Source organism: Pyrgilauda ruficollis, unplaced genomic scaffold (assembly GCF_017590135.1).
Source record: "Pyrgilauda ruficollis isolate IOZ18807 unplaced genomic scaffold, ASM1759013v1 scaffold72, whole genome shotgun sequence".
NCBI lineage: Eukaryota > Metazoa > Chordata > Aves > Passeriformes > Passeridae > Pyrgilauda > Pyrgilauda ruficollis.
In genome coordinates this window covers 2,266,125-2,287,158 of record NW_024529044.1, presented here as the reverse complement: position 1 = coordinate 2,287,158, position 21,034 = coordinate 2,266,125, and the positions used below count along the sequence as shown (strand labels likewise).

General features: G+C 49.9%; 1 protein-coding gene across 5 annotated transcripts in view; it reads right to left on the bottom strand.

Annotated features, from left to right (window-relative positions):
- RGS9 (regulator of G protein signaling 9) overlaps positions 1-21,034 on the bottom strand; it is a 31,530-nt gene extending 10,496 nt beyond the window's left edge. For all 5 annotated transcript variants that reach the window (XM_041485801.1, XM_041485802.1, XM_041485803.1 and 2 more), the window contains exons 1-11: positions 20,920-21,034; positions 14,779-14,875; positions 12,235-12,285; positions 11,964-12,070; positions 11,457-11,508; positions 10,343-10,401; positions 9,870-9,946; positions 8,413-8,494; positions 8,002-8,064; positions 2,396-2,425; positions 1,744-1,805 (exon numbers count right to left, since the gene is read on the bottom strand). In XM_041485801.1, the coding sequence (XP_041341735.1) occupies positions 1,744-1,805; positions 2,396-2,425; positions 8,002-8,064; positions 8,413-8,494; positions 9,870-9,946; positions 10,343-10,401; positions 11,457-11,508; positions 11,964-12,070; positions 12,235-12,285; positions 14,779-14,875; positions 20,920-20,982 (743 nt within the window). In that variant the 5' untranslated portion in view covers positions 20,983-21,034. The remainder of the gene's footprint in view (positions 1-1,743; positions 1,806-2,395; positions 2,426-8,001; positions 8,065-8,412; positions 8,495-9,869; positions 9,947-10,342; positions 10,402-11,456; positions 11,509-11,963; positions 12,071-12,234; positions 12,286-14,778; positions 14,876-20,919) is intronic.

Genomic DNA, 21,034 nt, shown 5'->3' with positions numbered 1-21,034 from the left:
TGCTCACCCAGGTGGGCTCTCTGCAGCCTTCCCATGGGCCCTGGGAGAACTCAGGGAACTCTGGGAAAGTGAGGGAATGCTGAGGGCTCATCCCAGCTTCTCCTTTCCCCCATCACCTACCACAGGGCTCATTCCTCTGCGATTGGCTCTGAGGGCTTGGCACAAAGCAGAGCTGTCTCTCTCCCATCAGGAACCAGACAAACACTTCTCCTACCTTCTAACTTGGCCAGACTTCTAATTACAACTGATTTCATTAATGTCCTGGAATTTTAGCTCCCGCCTCCCTTTTTCATTCTTGAAAGAAAAAAAAAATCCTCTGGTTTCTGCATTTAAAATTCCTTCCAGGCCAAAGTGCTTTCATGTGCTCAGAGCTGGGAGTGCAGTGTCCAGGAGCCTGTTGCTAACAGGCCCCTTGGCACACATCCTGCACTTATACAATGCTCCTGCACAGAGCAAACCACAGGGCTGGCACACAGCTGCTCCATCCTACCTTCCCCTGGGAATGCCAAGGCATCCAGCACCTGCACCAGGCACTCCAGCCCATGACCAAGCAAATCTAAACCTGTCAGCTCAGGTAGCACTGCTGTGTGGTCTTGAAGAGCTTTGCAGCTTCTCCCAAATCACTGCAATGCTCTGAAGCATGCACACTGCCCAGCTGCTGTTCAAATCCTCATTAATAATAATTTGATTTGGACCCAACCCTGTAGCTGACACTGTGGAGTTCCAAAGTTCCTGAGATTTTTGATCTAGGTGATAAGCATCATCCCACCAGAGCTAATGAGAGAAAAGCCCCGTTGCCAAACAGTGAAACACCACTGAATTCCTGGAAAGCAGCCAGGTGTTCCCAGCTCCAGCTCACAGTTTGGAGAATTGAGGCAGCAGAATTTTAACTGACCTGGAAGTCAGTGACAGAACAAACAGAGCTGCTGGTGCCCTGCAAGTTGTGGCTCTCAGAAGACCAGAAGACTCTCTTCCACCCATTCCACTCATCCAAGACTGTCTTCTCCAGGGAACTGGCGTGAGCACCTTGTTTATGTCAGATGTGACAGGAATCCCTGGTGGCAATGGCAGTGCAAACCAGGCAGGTGCTCTGGGCTGCACCTCGAGGAGCCTGGTCAGCACGGGAGGCTCCAGGTAGGAATGCCTCTGGCAAACACACCAATGCCTAATGCCAGGGCTGGAGGCTTCATCAAGAATGTGATCAGAAAACACTCCCACTGGGAAGGGGAATTGCTAATTAACTGCTTGGATGTTCATGGGGAGGCTGTTCCCCTCTGCAGTATAGAATAACCAGTATTGCACAACCAGAGGTGGGCACCACCATGGGGACACTCCTGGGGGTGAATCCAGCCCAGGGTGGGACCAGCGACAGGAGGGTCAGTCTGTCCTGCTGGTTGCTCCTCCTGAAGGACAGACACACTGCTGGATCCTCCCCTGGCTGCAGGGCTGTGCCCAGGCATCACAGCTGACCAAAGCAGTGTCAGCATCTCCTGACTTCAGTGGGATTCTCAGCCCAGGGGCTGGTGCTGCCCTGCAGCAAAGCTCCCAGAGAGCGTCTTCATCCTGCCTGGGACTCTGATCCTTCCTCAGCCTCCTCCTCCCAGACAGCCCAGACAGCACTGGGCCACCACATGGATCCCCTGGCTGAGTCACCAGCTGCCAGAGCAGACAGCTTCATCAGCTCATTAGGAGATAAGCACTGAAGACTAATTAATGTGTGGACAGAAGGAAATCAGGACTTACCCTCCAAGAGAGACAGAAGATTTCACTCTGGTCTTCAAGATGGCCTGCTGATAGTACATGATCTGAGGAGATCAGACATGGCCATGGTTAGGATCATGGAGGCTTCAAGATAAGGCCTATCTAAACCTCAAACAGGTTCTCTCCCAGGAAGTGGAGCTAATTACAGCAGGGACTGCTTCTTCCCTAATTACTGGATGTCCAAGGAACCAGAGGATCCCTGAACTGTCTCAGTAAAATGTCTGTTTTCACTGAGCTTACTGCAAACATCAGAAACGCACTTTGCAATGTGCAAGTAATTAAAAAGCACTCCCCAATGTTATATAGAAATTGAATAATAGCTACCATCCTCAGCACCTACCAATGCTCTGGATGATTTAGCATGTAATTATCATTGATTCTTGGCTGTCTCTGTGCTGGCGCCACTGTGATTTCCCCACCACTAATTCTGATCTATTGGATTTCAGCCCTGGTGTCTGTCCTTGCCTGAGCCTTCCCGTCACTGGGAGAGCTGCAATGGGAGGGAATGTCCTGAAATTACATTGATAAAAGCTCCATGATGCAGGGATTCTGCTTTCACAGAGAGCTTTGAGCCACCCTGGTGTAAGCAACTCACACAGGATGAACACTCAGAAGTGCAGGAAGCACCACTCACCTCTCTCCTATAGAATTCCATCGTATTTTTCTGTAAAATATACAAAAAAAAAAATCATTAAATTGGGATGGGTGCTTACACTTGCCTTTTTTTTTTTTTTGAGACATGGAAACACCGTTGCAGGGCTGCTGTTGTGCAGCGCTCTCCAATTAATTCTGATTACAATTAAAATCAAACACAGCAGCTGAGCTAATCAGGGTATCATCAAAGCTAAGAGCATCCCCACACCGTAAATTGTCCCATTAGCTGTATTTACTGTTTAGCATTGCTTCTCCCATCACAGGCTGTCTGTATGCCTTCAATTAAGGGGTTATTCTAATGGAGCTAAAATAGATTCATTTACGAGACACAGATTAGATCATTCAATATTAGCTAAAGGAGACAGGAACCAACACATTGCAAAATATAAACACCACAATTAAAAGCCTCAGAAGCAGTATCTGCTGTGCAAAGGGTGTTTACGTTGTGATTTGAATAACTCAGCCTATGTTACATGTCATCCACAAATGAGCAGGCAATCGAAGGCAAGGAATTAACTGCAGGGTGTTTATTCACACAGCTTCCTTTGAAGCACAGTTACTTTGTGTGGAATAAACTGCAGAAGGGAGAAGGAAAGACAGGCTAAGTCAGGGATGCTCCCAGCAAACCTTTAAAGGCTCAAGCAGGGTTTCAGTTGCTCAGCTCCTGTTTCAGTCAAGACCTGCATGCCAAAATTATTCTATCAAATGAGCCCTGTGGCAGGTGGGGTCTGCAGCATGCCTTGGAGAAGTGCAGTTTGTGAGGGATGAGGGATGAAGATTCTGGTACTGAATGCCACAGGCAGCTCTGTTCTCCCCTCACCTCCCTGCACCTTGCACCCCAAACTGCCCCTGTTTTGGGAAAGGCAAGATGCTCTCCCAGGGCTGCTTTGTGGGGACACTGATCTGCTTTTGCACTTTAACCATCACCAGTCCTGCTCAGGAGGGAGAAACTCTTCCGCACAAGGCAGAAAAACACCCCCCTTTGCTGTCACTTGGTTCTGAGAAGCCCACTCACCATTTCAGCAGCAGAGCCCAATCCCTACAGCAGCACCACCGAGCCAGCCCTGACCCTGACCCAGACCCAGCCTGGCCAGTGGGGCACCAAAAAAAGTTCTCACAGTGGTGTTGTGAGGGGAGGAAGCTTTTCCTGCTGGGAATACCATGAGCAGCTCTGAGTGGGCAGCACAGACCATCTCAGCAGGGACAAACAGGGCAGCAAAACCCAGCAGTGATGCTGTGCTGGCCCCCTGTGGGAGAGGGGGAAAGGACTGACACATCAAGGGACAGAAAAAGCTCGAGGACAGCAGGATCCTTGCTCACAGGGCTGTACAACCTCCCCTGCTGATTCACAAGCTCCTGGGACACCCTGATAAATGATGGAAGAGCTGAGGAACAGCTTTTCAGCCTTCTCTGCTCTCAGCTGCATCTCTGATTCCAGGTCACCTTCTATACAGACACCATTTCTTCATCTCATTTCCAGAGTGTCATTGTTTCAGACAGACTGCAGAAATGGAAGGGAAAAATCACCTGCTTGCACAGAGAAATTTATGGTATTTACTGCCCTAAAGGGTCCTGTTTAGAAACCTGTGTTTCTGCTCCAGGCCAGCTGCCTCCTGCCCAACAGGAGTTCACTGTATCCCTGGGGAATGTGAGATACAAACCAGGCCTCATCAGATTTCCAAGTGCCAGCTGAAGGGTTCCATTTGATGGAACTTGTGGCTAGGGCATTGATTTCAACACGTTAAAATCATTTAAAAAAACGTATTTTCTTCCACTTTTTTTTCTCAACTGGGGCCTCAGACAGGCCTGGTGCAGTGGGGAAGGAGAAGTGGGTGCTGGCACAGTGGCTTGAAGACAGCTCACGTGGCAGGAAAGTGGTGTTATCTTCTAGAGGGGTCTGAGAGGCTGGCAGCACACCACACACACATGAGACAAACAGCTGTGGGAAAGACAAAGAGAACACAGTGAGTTAAATGTTATACAGAGACAGAAAGGGATCCATTAAAATGCCATCACAACAGGAAAATTATATGTGGGTGAAGAAAAATCAGCAAGGGAAGATTTTTTTTTTAAGTGCCCCACACACCAAGAATCCCCTCCTGCCACAGTCTTTGTGGAGGACAGTGTGGTGTGCAGCTGCTCCTGGGAAAACAAGGGGGGCTTTGCTGGGGTGCTCCAGGTGGGGAGGGGATTTGCCAAAGCTCCCCCAGGAAGGGGCTCAGCATCTCTGAGCAGTGGCACAAACTGAACTGCAGCAAATCCAAGGGGAGCCCACTGCTGAACACCTGGGAGGCTGCAGGTGCTGGCTGTGCTCAGCCCCTTCCAAGCCCCTAGTTCTCAAAGCAGCAGTAACTGGGAGGAATCTCAGCTATTTCACCCCAGAGCTGCTCGTAATTTCATTTCCCTTTCTCCCACAGTGCCCCCAGTTCCCAGTTCAGAGCTGCCACAAGTGGCTCTGAGCACTCTCCGTGTCCCACCGAGCCCTGCCAGCTGTGCCCACCACCCACCCTCCCCTACCCCCACTACTGCCTGCAGCAGTGCCAAAGTGCCCTGCACCACCCACCCACTCTGCCTCATTTGGAAGGAAATCATCTTTGGAACAAAAGAGTGGTTTCTCATAATGAGATTAATTTTGCAATGCCCTTAACGAGTGACTTATCGCAATTACTGCGGATCAGCTCCCAGCCCTGCAGCCTCCAAATCAACATGGCAATTACTGAAAGGCCTCAGTCTGGCCCAAGTGAGTGCCACAAGCTGTTCCACATCCTGTGATACCCTGAGAACCCCGTGGCACTGGGACACCCTGCGTGCCCTGGTGACAGCCCGTGCCACCAGCCCTGTGCTCCCCGGGCACTGGGGCTGCAGAGCCCAGCTGGGAGCCAGCCAGGAGCTGCTCAGAGCCCTGCCTGGAGCTAATCCCTGTGGCTGAGGCCACCAGCTCCTACAAGAGCTGGGATATCTGCTCATTCCTAGCTACCTGTTTGCTCCTCTGCCCAGTGGGAGACTTCCTGACCACACTGGGGAGATGATGGTCATGGTGGTTTTGCCTCTCTGTTTACAGAGCTCATAAACACCTGGAAGCAGCTTTGGGAGGATGCCTGGAAGGAGCTGGGAGTGAAGAAGGTTGTGCAGAGCTTGTCTGGGACCAGGACACTGCAGTTCCACCCTCACTCTGCCCTGAGTGCTCCATGCACAGAGCTTGGCAGGCTGAGGCTGATCCCCGGAATCCTGTGCAGGGAATTGGCCACTAAGCACAGGGCAGAGCCAGCCCAGCCTCCCTCCAGAGCTCTGGGCAGGAAATCTGCCTTCCCAACCCTGCAAAGTGCAGCCCAGCTGCCTCTGCACACCCCGACACCCCTGCTCAGGGCAGCCCTGCTCCCTGCACTCAGCCAGCTGAGAGCCTGCAGAGGCAAATCTTGACTCTGGCATTAGATCATCCCAACACTCATCTCCACTGTGCTGGTGCATCCAGCCCTGCAGCTGGAAATCAAATCCATGTCCCCAGCTTTGTTCAAATGGCCATTTTCCTCCTGCCTTGTTTATCTGCCCCTGACCCTGTGCTTTCCAAACTTGTGATGATGCAGCAGAACTTTATCAGGCAAACTGGCAGGGATTTATGGAATTAAAGGCCAGCAATGACTCGTTGATCTGTCACAACAAACCAGGGCACTTCACTCAGCAGCCCCTGAATGCAGCACAGAGATTTTTGGGGGAGCTAAAGCTCTGGTTCCAGGAGGCAGAGGCTGTGCAGGAGCCTGCAGGCACTCAGTGGTCACTCTTCAAGCAGAGAGGCTTGGTGTGAAGCTGAGAGCCAACAACAAAAGGCTAAAGCATCCCTTAATTAGCTGTTCGATGGGTGGCTACTCCTGCCTGACTCCTGCCCATCCACAACCCCTAACTCATTGTAACCACGAGGTTTGCCCATGGATCAGTAATAAAAGTCCCCTTCAAAGCAGCTTGAGCACCTGTTTATCCCCAGAGGACTCTATCTGTGAGGGGGAAGAAGCCCAGCAAGGGTCTGAGCAAGAGAGATGCTCATGCTAATGTCAGCTTCAAAGAAATCAGGAATTCATTTTTTTCTTTCCTTCTCAACTGCCAAGATAAAAAACTCCATAATTTGGCCAACAAAGCGAAAGCAGATCGAGCAGGAACAGGGACACAAATCAGAGCTTGGCCCATTCTTTCTGCTCACCAAAGGCTGCTGAGCCACAGGTGTTGGTGAGAGCAGAGAACAAAACCAAAGCTGCTGGTCCAAAGGTCCCCCATGAGGGCTCCTGGCTGTCTCATGTATTCTCAATCACTCTTTCAAAAGCAAGAGGAGCAAGGAGAATCTTCCCTCTTCAGCTCAGCCTCCAGAGGGGAGGCACAGCTCAGAGAGCAGCTTAAAGGAGAAGGGCAGGGAAGTCACCCCAAAGCTAGTGTCCTTTGGCTTCTGCCCTCCCTGGAGCTGCCCCTGTCTCTTATGGCCAGGGTGGAAGTGGGCAGAGATCCCTCAGCTCCCTCCCCCTGTGCCACCAGGCAGCTGGCAGATGGATGGAGCCCCTCAGACCGTTTGCAAACCTAAAATCCCTTCCATGTCAGCTGTAAAACTGTGGGCGAGAAGTTGGCTTACTCCTCTCACTATCCCTCTCCCTTGCCACTACTTCTTTACTCTTAAAAAAGAAAAAAAAAAAAAAAAGGCTTTTCAGCAGCTGCTACTTACAGCAAGAAAAAAAAAAATAAAACACACCCCAACCCTACAGTTTGCTCCTTTTCAGTCTCTATAGCAACAGAACACAGCTGGCCAAAGCAATTATCCTGCCTTGGCTGCTGAGATGTTTAAAGGCTGCTACAAGAATGGGAAGTTGTGGGAACGCTGTGAGTGTGATGGCAGAAACATTTGCATTGAATTGCTGAGAGATGTTTTGACTTTGCTTCCAAATGAACACTGTTAAGGGCACAAAGACAGGATCATCTCAGAGGGCTGATGGGGAAAGGGAACAGCAACTCCAGCTCCTCATCCAGTGACTGGATCTGTGATTTCAGACCAGTTCACCCAGTTACAGCCCTCACGCTCTCCATTCACCGAATATGTTTCTTTATGGTCTACAGTATGCATTTTTGGCAACATTTTGTGTCTCCTATCCACCACACCAACTTCTTCATCTTCTTATCACACATTAATTACCCTCTGGGAGGTATTCTGTAATTTGATTTTAAACCTGGATCTTTGCACTGACCCTTTACACCCCACAAAGTTCATTCAGCACTCATACAAAGGCAGCAAGGAGCACCTGGAGATAGAGCATTCCTTAGTTCAGCTTCACCAGCAAAGAAAACATGTCCTGCAGCCAAGCACTCACACTAACTGGTGTGGCAAGAAAGCTGACAAAGTCTTTTCAAGGCAGAAGAAGCTGCCAAAGCCTATTTTGAGGGCCTCACCTCCGGGGTGAGAGAGCCTCAACCGCTGGCCTGTTCAGCTGTTAGAGCTGAGCTGACACACTCAGCCTGCAGTGCCCAAAAAATGACAACCCCAGGGACGTTTTCTGGGTCCTCCCAGACAAATTGAGTAGGCGTGTAAAGAAAAACCTGTCTCACCTGGTTTACCTTATTTTCATTGGGATCTGTGACACGGTCTAATCCATACTCGAGGACATCCAGCATGCCTGGCTGTGGCGAACAACAAACAAAGCTTTGTAACTCATTTGGTTTAAAGGCTGTGCATCACACAATGCAGGAGGAGACCCCCAAACCTCCACGGGCAGCAGCTCCCAGCCAGCAGTGCCTTGGGAACTCCCAGATTTGGGAATGCCCCTCTTTGAGCTGCAGCTGCACCTCTGTCCCTTGCAGCTTTGGGAACAACCAAGGAAAGGTGGTGGGGACTCAGGGCAGGGCTGGGCTGGCCCTCCCCTGGCACTCAGCCCAGAGGCTGTGCCCTTTCCACATGGGAGCTTGTCCCAGGTGGCTGCAGGGAGGGCACCACCGAGTCACTGAAGTCACCCTTCACCCTCTACTCACAGGAGTTCTGTTCACAAGCCAGTAGGCTCTCTCCTGGCAGTCCAGGGCATACCTGTCCTCCTTCTTCCGCTCCTTCCCTGCCCTGCAAAGCCAAGAACAGGGGAATTCAGGAATTATGCCCTCCTAAAATCAGTGGGATGAGAAGCAGGGCACACCTCCAGCCTGCTGTGCCCCGTGGGTCCCGGCTGCCCTGATGCCACCCCTGACCACATCCTGTCCTGGCTATTCTGGGCTGCACATCATGTTCACATGGCCACACATGACTCTGGCTTTTGAGAAATCATCATCTTCCTGAGCTGAGCTGGGAGCAGACACATCCCCTTCTGATCAGGCACACAGCCCTCTGGGAGCTCTCTGCTGACTTGCCCTCGGTCCTGCTGCTTCACCTTTGTCCCTGTCCCATGTCCCCAAGGACTGCCACCCAGAGATACACCCTGGACATGTCTCATCCCTGTCTCTCAGTAAAGCACAGGCATTTCTCAAAGAAACTGCTTGGAAATGGTTCTGAGGAGGGTTCCCAGGCACTAAAACCCAAATCACCTCCACAATTAAACAGAAGAGGCACTAGCATGGTTTGGGCTTGGACCAACTAATTCTTTCCCAGAAAAGTCCTGAGCACAATTTGGGAGTTAGCATGGGGAAGGGAACATTCCCAACAGGCTGTCTGCATGCGGCCTCCCTGCTGTGGTTACAGGGTGGGTGCTCTGCACCAGTCTGCCCCAGCAGCACCATCAAACAGCCTCAGACGAGTTTAATCTACTGCTTCAGACACAGGCTGGGTATCTAACTTTGAAACTGCATTTGGCATCTCTTAGCCCAAGTCTGACCTCAATTTACAAGAACAACAGTCTCTGTTTAATGAGACAGTTATCTGATGAGCTGTACTCCGAGGACTTGGCTGCCATCCCAGGGAACAGAGAGGCTGCTGAGCAGCAGAGACACTGCCTGCCCTGCCAGGAGGTAAAGGAAGGTGAGTCCACAGAAGCAGGAAAGAGCTCTAAAGGAGTATTCCCATCTCATGTTCACCAAGTTTCCTGGGAATTTGAAGGTTTCAGTTCCTAAAATCAAGTCATTTTAGCTGGGTACCTAAGGATGCACTTCAGTTTTCTGCAGAAGTCCCTGCTGGGACCATTACTGCTTCTTGATTCACTCCACTCAGCTGAGAGATGTGCCAGTAACTCCTGACCCAGATCAGCAACAGGCCCTAAGTCCAGGGCTCGATCCCAAATTCTCATGGAGAACACTGAGCTAAATGAAGTTGTTTCTAATTAGGGCTTGCAGCATCAGAACCCAGCTTCTGCACAGAACCACATCAAGTGCAAAATCTAAACCTCCACTCCAAGCCATTTTCAAGCCATTTTGGTGTTTTTAATGTGTGATTGAACTGTGCACTAAGCCAAGCTCTGCTCCTCACACCCTCCCCAGTAATGCAAACAAGGGAATGCAATTCAACTCACTTATACTGCTCCTTGGCCTGCATAATGACAAAATCCCACTTGTAGTTTATTTTTTGATTGAGCATGTTGTAATGTTCCTGGAATAAAAATAAAAAAGCAGTTAGTGTGAAAATTCTGACCAGGGCACTCCCATGCTGCGGTTTTCTTGACTCTCCATAGTTCAACAAGGCCAGGCTGGCCACTGAGCCAAGAAATCTGGATTGTTCTGCATGTAATTACAAGAATTGCAACAGTTCAAAAATACCATTGCAAGGAGAGCAATTACCCCTGCTAAAATTATGATTGACTTCACAGTAGTTTTCTGTACTGGTCGTTTTTTCACTTGCAAAATCTTGGCCTTTGATACTGCTGGAGAAACACCTCATGCAATTGAAGAGGTGATTTTTTTTGCTGTGCCCCACTCATCAGCAACAAAGGGCTTAAGTTGTAGCAAATGAGGGTCTTGTAATAGAACAAGTGCAGTGTCTCCTCACCTTTTCATATTCTTCCAAAATCCCTTTCCTTTTAATGTTCTTCTTTGCTAGATAAATTGCTGTGGAAGTAGAAGCAAATTAGCAGTCACTTATACAACAAGTCCAAGAATAATTAAAAATTTACCCACATTACAGACAGGAGCCTTTGTCTGCTACAATATCTTCCCAGGCATGAGCTCCAAGCTCACGAAAGCTCAGTGAAGAGAAAAGGACTTGGTGCTTTTGGGATGTCACTGATGCCCAGGCAGGACAGGCAGCGTGTGCCTTCTGCCACCCTTCCCTGGGGAGCTCAGCCAGCCTTCCATGGGTCAAGGGACACTGGGCCAAACCTTCCAGGTGTTGAGGCTCCTCAGAGCTTGACCTCCAAGTTTTCTGAGCACAGGCCAGTGTTTTTTGCTCAAGTTCTAATAAAAACATTTTATTTTCTTGGGAGATTTACAGCATAATGCAGATAAAAACCACAGAGGACAAGCCTGGCATGGACAAATCAGTCTGTGAACTGCACAGCTCACAGCAGCAAACCCAGCTGATCAGCCCAAGATTCATGATCAGCTCTACTACAAAAAGCAACATAAAGACAATGTCTTGGTTTGAAACAAGAGATTTACATGGAAAAAAGCCATCAGGAGATATTGGAAGTCACTGTGCTTTCTACAAAGAAAGAACCATCTCTGAATGCAGGGCTTGATCCAAATCTACAGGAAGACAGCCTTGGGCTCAGATCCAGGAACACACTTAACTGCTCAGGGAAATCTGATCTTGTGTTTAAAGTCTTCCCTCCCCAGCAAGGTAATTCAGATGTGTTCCTGTGTGATGGATCTTAGTGGAACACAAGAGCTTAAGCACTTTCTCTCATCAAGGCCACCACAAGATGGTCACACCCTCAATTCATCATTATTGAGAATTATTCACAAAATAGCATGAAAAAAATGCCAGGGCTGGTCATTGTGAGTGGAGACACAGCACAAGAACAAGAAGAGCAGGTGTGGAGCAGGACTGTGGCACAAACCCACACCCCTGGGCACCCCTGGACTATGTGACAAACCCACTCCCTGGGCACCCCTGGACTGTGTGACAAACCCACACCCTGGGCACAGGCAGTGCCACCACTCACCATAGTCTGTGTCATCAGCAGCCCAGCCCTGTACTGGCCAGAAATAGGGGGTCTGCAAGGGAAGGAGCCTCCTGTTAGTGCACACAGGCCCTGAAGTCATGGACTCATTCCAAGTACCAGGAATATCCTGATTTCCCACTGACAGCAGTGGAAATAGTCCAGCCATGAACCTCAACACCATCCTGTTCTTACTGTGCTTTTTGTATATTCATTATTCAGGGCCCCCTCATCGTTCTGTGTCCATTTGCTACTTTAAGACCTGGAAGGGAACACTCTTTGGAGGAAAGCACAGCTATTTTTAGGTTGAACAAGTACACTCATTTCATTTAAGAAACTATCACAGTTTCCCTGTAAACTGCAATCTCAGTCTTCTCTGTGCAGACTTCTCTGAGTCTTTTCCTTCCTCCTGCACAGCTACACAGCTCCTGGGAACTGCCCCAGCTGCCTGTTTTCAATAAAAACTAGAGCTGAACTCCCTCTCAACAGCTTAGAGGAGCTGCAACTCACTTGAAACCTGTAGAGGCTGCCATCTGCCTTCAGGGTGAGGTTCTTTGGCTCCTGAAGAGGGTAGATATATCCATATTTGACAAACAGGTCTCCCAGGTGGAGTGCCTCTGAAAATGGAGAATGCAGATGTTTTCATTGCACAGAAACACTTCACTGGAATTAAAAGTGAGCTCTTATGCAGGGGAGAATTCAACTAAAAGGTTTTGCTGCTTGAGAGTTTGGTTTTATGGCTGGAAGCTGAGAAAGGCTCAATTCTCACATTTTTACCCACCTTCTGCAGTGATCTGCAAGCGCTGAAGGATCCACTGCATTATATCATTACCTGCAAAGCAAAGCAAAGGTCAGGCACTGAAATCAGGAGTGTGCCCAAATCCACAGGGGGAAGGAGATTTCTGCAGTCCTCGCCCCTCACTGTGCCCTGGATCCCATGAGGGCACAGTCCTCTTTTCTGCAAATGTGCTTTCAAGTGCAAGGAGGCACAGGTGAAATGCACTGCTGGGCCATGCTGGCACCCCCAGGGCACCCAGCCTGAGGCAGGCAGTGACCTTGGCATGGCACAGAGAGTGCCACCAGCTCACATGGCCTCAGCAGCATCCAAACCCCCATCAGAGGCTTAGAAAGGGCTTAAGGATGCAACAGCTTTCTCACCAGGGAAGGGGAGGTTTTGCTCCACCTTGCCTGGAAAGATTCACTGCACAGAAGCTCCAGAGCCACAGAGCACAGTCCTGTCTCAGTTTTGTAGAAGACCAGTGCCTGATCCTCTAAGAGTCCTTTAATGGGCAGAAGAGATGTCCAAATCTCAGATCCAAGCTGCAGTGGTTACAGCATTTATCAAATTCACATACATTTTATCTCCCAGTTCTTTTGTTGGACTGGGAGCAGTTGTACCCACCATAGGCAGCATAAACCTCCAGCAGTTTTAGTTTTACGTTCTGAGAAGCAAATTCCATGAACCTCCTTCCATTTAAAGAGGGCAAAAAGGCACTTGTTCCCTGACCAGTTACTGGCCTTTTCCTCCAAACCTCCCCTAGGACTGCAGACTGAGGTGTTGACCTTTCTTGACATTGCAGTGATGACTTAACTTTCTAATAGGGGCTCAGAGCTCTTATCCTACTGCCTGCTTCCTGAAATAGATGAAATTAAAGGATTATCTCATCACTCATTTCTAGACAGTTCCCTCTGTAAGCACTTTCCCCCAAAGGTGCACATTTAACATCGAGGTTTATTTGTGAGCCATTTTACTGACTTTCACTGAATTTAACTAGTTAGCTTCCTGCACAGGCAGAGCCAGGCTCTCTCCAATGGATCTGTGTCCCCTGCTCCAATATCTCCACCACACCCTCATCAAAATGAATCAATCTCTTTTGCAACACCCAGAAGCCAATCAGTATCATGCAGCACTAAAAATATCATTTTAGAGAGGGATGACCAGCACACAGGGGGAGTGGAAGTCACTTGCCTCTCAGAGATGGACTAGAATTTATGACTTGTGCAAGAGGGAACTTGGAACAATTTTAGTTAAGGAAGCAGAGTAAAGCAGACAGCACACATTGAGGGTCAGTGCCAAGACATCAGACACCCAAGGACTTTTAGGAAGTGGGATTTTACATTGGGCAGACATCAAGAGAAGTTCTCCGTCCCCTGCACTTGATCTGTGTGAGACGTCATCCTCAGCACAGGGAATCTCCTCTTTGTGCTGCCTTAACCATTCCCTGACAGCTCTGGGAAGCTCCTTTGTACAGGCAAAGCCTCCACCCAGCCCAGCTGCAGAACAGCTGTGTGAGCCAGGATGTGGTCTGCACTGCAGGGCAGGGAGCGTGAGGCTGAGAGCAGGCTTCAGATGTGTCCAGGTTCTCCTGAGCCTTCCACTGACTGCCTCTTCCCCTGGGCAAGTGACTTCAGGGCCTCTGCCCCCCCCCCCTTTTTTTTTTTTTTAATTGGGGCAAACAACACATTGAGCCTACCAAGCTCTGCAAACACAGTGGGGGAATTCTCTTGACTTGCCTGGAGCAAACTCACTTTGTTTCAGTGGGAGGTTTTGTTCTGAATTTCCAAGTGCTGAAGAAAGAAGCAGGAGGAGGAAACTTGGGTATGGAGTATGTGTGAATATTTATAGCAGAGGATTCCTCACAAGAGCTTTTGTGGAGGCTTGGAGAGCAGGGAAGCAGAGGTACTGATAGTGCCTGCTGAAAGGAGTAGCAGGCACGAGGAGGCTGTGACAAGAGCTGCCTGTAACACTGCACATGACACAGCACACCCCTGTCTGCTGCTCCTCCAGCCTCTTGAGGGAGGCAAAGCTGTCATTTACAGGCACAGAAGTGGGTTGAATATTTTGTTCTTTTCCTGCCTACTCAAGAAAAATTATTACTAGCAGTAAACATTAAAAGGAAGACTAATTGTTAATTGCTCATTTCTGAAGTACCATCTTTCAGTCTGCCTCCAGGCTGCTTGTTTCAATTGGATTTTAATATTTATCTTTATTTGTGATGCAGCCTTACTGGGAGCATGGGAGGTCTGGAGGCTGCAGCATGTCCTCACCTCTGTGCTAAGGCAAGGTCACTTGAGTTAACCCCCAGGAGACAGCTGAGAGTGCCTGGGGATCCACCTTCGTCTGACTCAAAGAGTAGGAATGAGATGAGACACGAGTGAGAACAACATCAAGGGAGCAGGTACATTTCAAATGATGAACAGCTGATATTTACTGGGAACAGAGCTCCAGCACGCAGCCAGGCACTGGCAGCCCTGCCCAGGGGCTCCACAGGCAGATTTTCTGTGCTGAACTGGGCCCAGTCCCTGCCCCCAGGGCAGCTCTTACCTGTCACAGCGTGGGGGATGCTGGTGACCATCACTGCCTGTGTCTGTGTCTTGATTCCTGTGTCTGGGCTCTGCATCTCCATCATGAGAGCTTCGATCTGCAAAGCAGGAGAGGGGAAGGGATGGGATGGATGCCAGGAGTGGGCAGAGGGAAGCCAGCATTCCAGAGGCTGGGCACTGGTGTGCCACAGCCCTCTCTGAGCCCTCCACCTGCAGCCCATGGCAGCTCACACTGCCACGGACACACACACAGCCAGGGCTAGCACAGGAGGGACAGGATGGAACCACTCCATGAGAGCTAAGGCAAAACAAAAAAAAATTAATTCTCTGCTACTCACACCCCACTACACCCAGAAAGGTTCTTCTCTGGCTCACTGAGCACTTAGAAAGAAAAACGGAGAGGGAATAAAACCTGTGCTTCTGTAAGGGGTGCACAGGAGGTGTGTGAGGGGCTCTCTGACCATTCCTCCCCCACCCAGGACCCAGCCCCTCCAGGGATGGGGCAGGCACATCCTCCTCTCTGGATGCACATCACCTCCCACCCGGGACTCCTCAGGGATCCTGGTGACTCATTTTTAACAGGATGAGTCTCACACTCAGGGCCAGACAACTTCTATTCCTCATTCCCAATTATCTTTATTTCTTTTTTAAAATATAAAGATTTTCAAAGGTATTTTCCTCCTCTTTGTCTTCCTCCCAGCACCACTCCCAAAGCACAAAGCTTTGCTTTCACTTGGGATCTGTGCTGGGGCACACTCCTCATCTCGTTTTTGATTATCTGACTGTCATGAGAGCTTTGGGGAAGATGTTCTTCTTTTTGTCTTCTGCTTCCAGGGCTATTAAATCAAAACTGGTCCAACAGGACCAATTTGGTCTCTCCACACATTTGTTTTGGGTGAGGCTGTAGCTTTTTAACTGAGAGCAGAGGATTTAACAGTGTGAGTTGATGACACACACATATAATGGAGGGCATTGTCTTCACAGGCACCACAGTGACTTTGGTCCCAAGTCTTGCCAAGTTCTGTGAGGATTTAAGCTGTAGTGACAGGATACACTCTGGGCTTGTCAGTAAAACCAGATTTTCAACTGCTTTTAAAGGCACTGACATATTAATGCTAAAATGGAGAAGCCTGGTAAAATTTAACATAAATATTTGTATAAATACTTATAAAATATTTTAAAAGAGCAAAACCAAAGCAGAAGAGATGGAATATGAAGACATTTTTAGATCTTTTAACAGAACTCACAATTTCAACCGCAGAAAGTTCAACTGTGTGGGATGAGGTGAGGCAGGCAGGGCACTCTTTAGGAAACTGGCATTCTAAGCAAAGCCAGGTACCTTGGGAAGTCACCCTCTGTGACTGCAGTCCCTTCACAGAGAACAGAGATGCTGGGGGCAAACACAGCCCTGCTCATCCCTCTGTGTCCATGCAGTGACCACCTGGCAGATCCCACCAGGATCTGTGTTCCAGGCAGGCAGCACAGCACATCCTGCTCCAGCACGCAGCTGCTGCTCTCCAGGTGGGCTCCAGAGACACATCTTCAACCAGCTGAGAGCAGGGAATGGCTCAGAAACCCCCACAGCCCCCAGCACAGCATGTTCCCTTCCTTTACCCAGAAACTCTTCAACTCTCGTGGTGTTCACACTCTGCCATACTCCCTCCTGTCACTGGAGAAATGACAAATATATTAAAAAGTAAGGAGCTGCAAAGCATCCACCTTGCTGATCAAACCTCAGCCTGTCTGTGTCTTTTCTCCCAAGGGAACAGTGGATTACAGGATCAGGAGCTGCTGTCAGCACCAGGCTGCCAGGGGAGGCCAGGAGGGCTGCTTCAGACACAGCAGGAACACTTCATTGCTTTGCTAAGGGCTCTAGCACATTTTGTCACACTTTCAGCCAGGAAAGAGCTGTCTGGTTTGAATTTCGCAGAGCCAGAAGCCACTTCCTGACTGGTTGATGGGTGGAGACACACACAGAGGTAAATATCAGGACTGTGGAAGGAGCCAGGCTCCAGGGAGAGCTCATCTCACACACACAGACATCACAAGGCAGGAGCCCCCTGGGGATTTCCCTTCAGATCAGCTGGAATCTCTGCCTGGAGGTGAACTCACCCTGAAAGCCACACAGGACACAACAGGAAAACTGTCTGTCCCCTCTGACTGCACCAACTCACAGGGTTCAGCTCACTGAGTGCAAAGCAGAACTCAAACTCCCATACAGTGAGAAAAACCATCACTGGATTTCAGGAGCCCGTGGAAGCCCCAGGGAGAGGCAAGTGGCCACCAACTGATGGGGTGTCCATGGTTCTGGAGGAGGAGGATGGATGCTTTCCTGCAGCATGGAGCAGTGATGGATTGCTTGGCTGAGTTACCCTATTTGCCTGAGCTCCACCCTTTGGGCACCCACCAGCCCCCCAGGATCAGGGCATCCACAATGCAGGAAAAACAAACTCCAGGTGCTGAGACTCAGAAACGCAACAGCAAAACACTGCCAAGGTGAGGAGTGTGGGAATCCATAAAATCAAAAAGGTTTTAAAGCTCTACAAAAGACAAGCCTCAAAGACAGAAAAACTGTTATTAGAGCTAAGCAGTAGCCGTAAGATAAGTCAGCAAAAGAAATATATATAGAAGAAGTAGAAAAGTAAGAACAAATAGAGCAACAGTGTGTGTATTAACACTTGGCTAGAATAACTCCCTAAGCTGCAGAAAAGTCTATCTAGTGAGATATTAGGAAGTTCTAAGCTTAATAATGGAGCTCTGTGCATTGTGTTTTAAAGCTTAAAAACAAGCATTATATCCAAAATAAGCAAGCATTGTTTTAACCAAAGGGACGTGCTTATAGCAATTAGATGGAACTACTGTCAACATGTTTTTGCTTTGTGTGATTGGTCAAAAAACTTTTAAAGTAAGTTGTAACATTAAGTTCTTAGTCTGCTGCCTAAGATGTGAGCTGATAGCATCTTCCCATTGTCATAACCATGTAATGAGACTGATGCTAAAAAATACAACAGCTCAAAACACATTCCTCAGCAGTCCTGTCCTGTTTGTGATTTGTACATAGCCCCCAGGCAGCGATGAGAAGCTCAGCCCTTCTCAGCATCAACCCAGACAGGGGCATCTTTGCTTCAGACACAAGAAAGATCAATTTTCCCAGCAGGAATCTCCAGTTCCCAGCTGAGTGAACAGTCCTGGTGCTGCAATTAAACATCTGCTGCTCTCTCCACCCTATTTGCCTGGTTCTAGCCCCCGTCACTGCCTGCTGCTGTTTGCAAGGATCAGCCCTACCTGCTCTGATTTCCAAGGTAACAACACAGTCCTTATCCCCACTCTGGCCTCTGAAGGCTCATTCAATTGTTTTCTAGGTCTACAACCATCAGCCTTGCTTTGCACGTTGATGGATGATCAGAAAAAAGAAAAAATGAAAAAAATCCATTGTTAACCAGCTAAAACTTCTGGCTTTTTCTTAATTAAAGCTGAGGGGAAGTGGCTTGTTCTCACTGAGTGATGCCTCAGCTAAAGGAAGCAAATCTGTGAGTGGGGAGCGCAGGGCTGTAGCTGGCTCTTCCCAGTCTGGAGGGGATTTTTTCCAAAGAAAGATGTGGCACTGGCATCTCCCAGCCTGGAACAAGGAAAGGGAGGATGGGATGAGGCTGAGCTTGGCTTAAGGCTCAGTTTCAGCCATACCAAGGGCCTCAGAGAGCAGGAATCTGCTGGATTCCAGCAAAAACACAATTCAGCTGCTCACACACTTCTGGAAATGCCCAGGAAGATGAGGCCCAGCAGCTGCTGGAAAGTCTCAGCCTGGAGAAGCCCCCAGCCATGCTGCAGACCCTGGAACAGCCCCTCCCTGGCTGCTGCACAGCCTGGGAGAAGCCAGCAGGGACCAGAGTGAGGAGGAGGCAGGGAAGAAGGAGGAGGCAGAGGAAGAAGGCATCCATCAGCCCTACCCACAAGGTGTGAGTCACTGTGCAGCTCGTGTAGCACAGCAAGGAAAAATACCCAGCCCAGGAGCTCCTGAGAGCACAGCCCAGCTCTGCCAGCTGATGCCCAGCAGAGCCACATCTGGCTGCTGGAGCAGGCACAGGCACCAAGAGCTTGGGTTCATTCAAGCTCTCACAGCATCCAGCCAAAATCATTTCAGAGGCTTGCTTGCTATCCCAAAAGACTTTTGGGTCATTCTTCCTCCAGCCAGTATGGTTTAGAAGGGGAGGAAAAAACAGAATAAAACAATCTAAGTGCTAGCATGAAGAGCAGGTGTTACAGGGCTCTGGAGGCCTCTGGTCCCCTCATAGCTCAGCCACAAAGAGCAAGCTGCACATCCAGCCTGATTTGTTCAGAGCAGCCTCACAGCAAGAGCAGGGCACTGCCCACCACCCCTACAGTAACCCCCTGTGCTCTCTCCGTGTCCCATGGCAGGATTGCTGCTGTGGTCACCATCTTCCTGCTGCAGAGGCAGCACAGAGGGGTGCTGGCAGCTGTGAATGCACACAGGGCCCACGGGCTGGCAGCATGGCAGGAATCCCTCCCTGCAGCTGCAGCCGCCCAGGCACAGCGAGTGCCAGCTGATGGCAGAGCGTGAGCACAGGCTTAGGCAATTAACAAAGCTTCTTTCGAGGATTTTAGCTCCTCATGAGTCTAAGCCTGTAAGGTGCTCATTGGGTGCACGATGAGCATCCTCAGCTCCTGCCATGGGCACCAGTAAAGGTGCCTGGTGTTCCCAGGCAGCTCTGAGGATGTGCCTGTCTGCACATAGACCACACTGCCATGCAACAGCCAAGCCTCCATGGCTCCTCCGAGGTCTGGAAAAAACAGCAGGAATGAAAGTGGAGATGAGAGCCAAGGGCTTTCACTGACCACCAGGAGCTTCCCTTCCTGCTGCTAGCAGGTCCTGGACCTGCAAAGCACTGAAGTGCTCGGCCCCCCTGGCTGCTCTCAGTGTGAGCCGTGCACACTCTGTAACAGCACTGGCTGTGTTTTGACTGATCTTCCCACCTGAGGAACTCGGAGCGCTCTGCAGAGCCTGCTGCACTCCCACGAGCAGCTGAAGCACAGCTGCAGGCAGTTGTTTTCTCAAAGCACAGCTCCTCCTCTGCACCCCCGCACACAACTCCACTGAGTATTACTCAGTGCAGAATTTGGCCTGGAGTATTTCCCTTGGCAGGGCTCCCCAGCCAAATTTACCCTGCAAGACATAGCACCAAAGAAAATACCCTCTTTACTTCCTCTGGTGTAGTAAGTACTGCCAGGCTTATACCTTAGCATTGAATAGCCCCAAATTCCCCTCCCTTTACCCCCGGAATCCTCCTTAGGTTGTGGGCGTGGAGGAAAGCTAACTACAATTCAAACAACAACCTGCTGGCTGTACTTGTCACTGGAAATTTAGTTAATTCCATCCAACAGGATAAGCCACACTCAGGAGAGGTGGGTGGGAGAAAAGCTAGCTTAACACTCTGCTTTTTAAAATCAGCAGTACCAGCTACACTACAACTGCCTATGCTTTGAATGAATGCTACAGGAAAAGCCCACCAAATGCTGCACAAAATTACACATCACATCCAAAAGCGTGGGCATACACCATCCCACTCCTTCTACTGCTTCTGGCCACAATACACTCATGTCTGAAAAACTGGAAGGAGGCAGAGAGCAGGCTGTAATACACGCTCAGAACGTGGAGATCAGCTGAAAGCACTGGGAACACACACTGGACCGACTAGAGCAGAGCTACACTGAGTGGACTGGCACTGCAGATAATGGGTTTTTCCCTGGGAACGGACGCAGCTTCGAGGGACTTTGAAAAAAAAATAATAATGGAAGAGGGAGAAAACGTGTCAGGGCAACCATTCAGCTGAGATAAGCTACAAAAGATAAATAACATGACAGTCCTATTTTCTCCATCACTTCAGCACACGCTGCCTCTCCAGCCTGCCCCCCGAGCCAGCTGGGATCCAGGGCGCTCCGCAACAGGTCACGGCTCCAAACTCCCGGGGAGGGGCTGTCCCCCTCGGACCGCACATGCCCAGAGGTGTCCCGGGGAGCGGTGGCCGAGCAAGGTGCTGTGAACGCGCATCACCTCACGCCCCGCCCGGACCGGCCCCGGCGTGCCCATAATGTGCGGGTGTCCCCGGCGCTGCTGAGCCCTCACCTTTTTCAGGAAGGCCATCCGCGGGCGGTAGCGCTGGCCCTGGTCGAGCCGTGTGACGGTCATGGTGGCGGTGCGGAGCGGAGCGGAGCAGCACGGCCCCGACCCGCGCACCTGG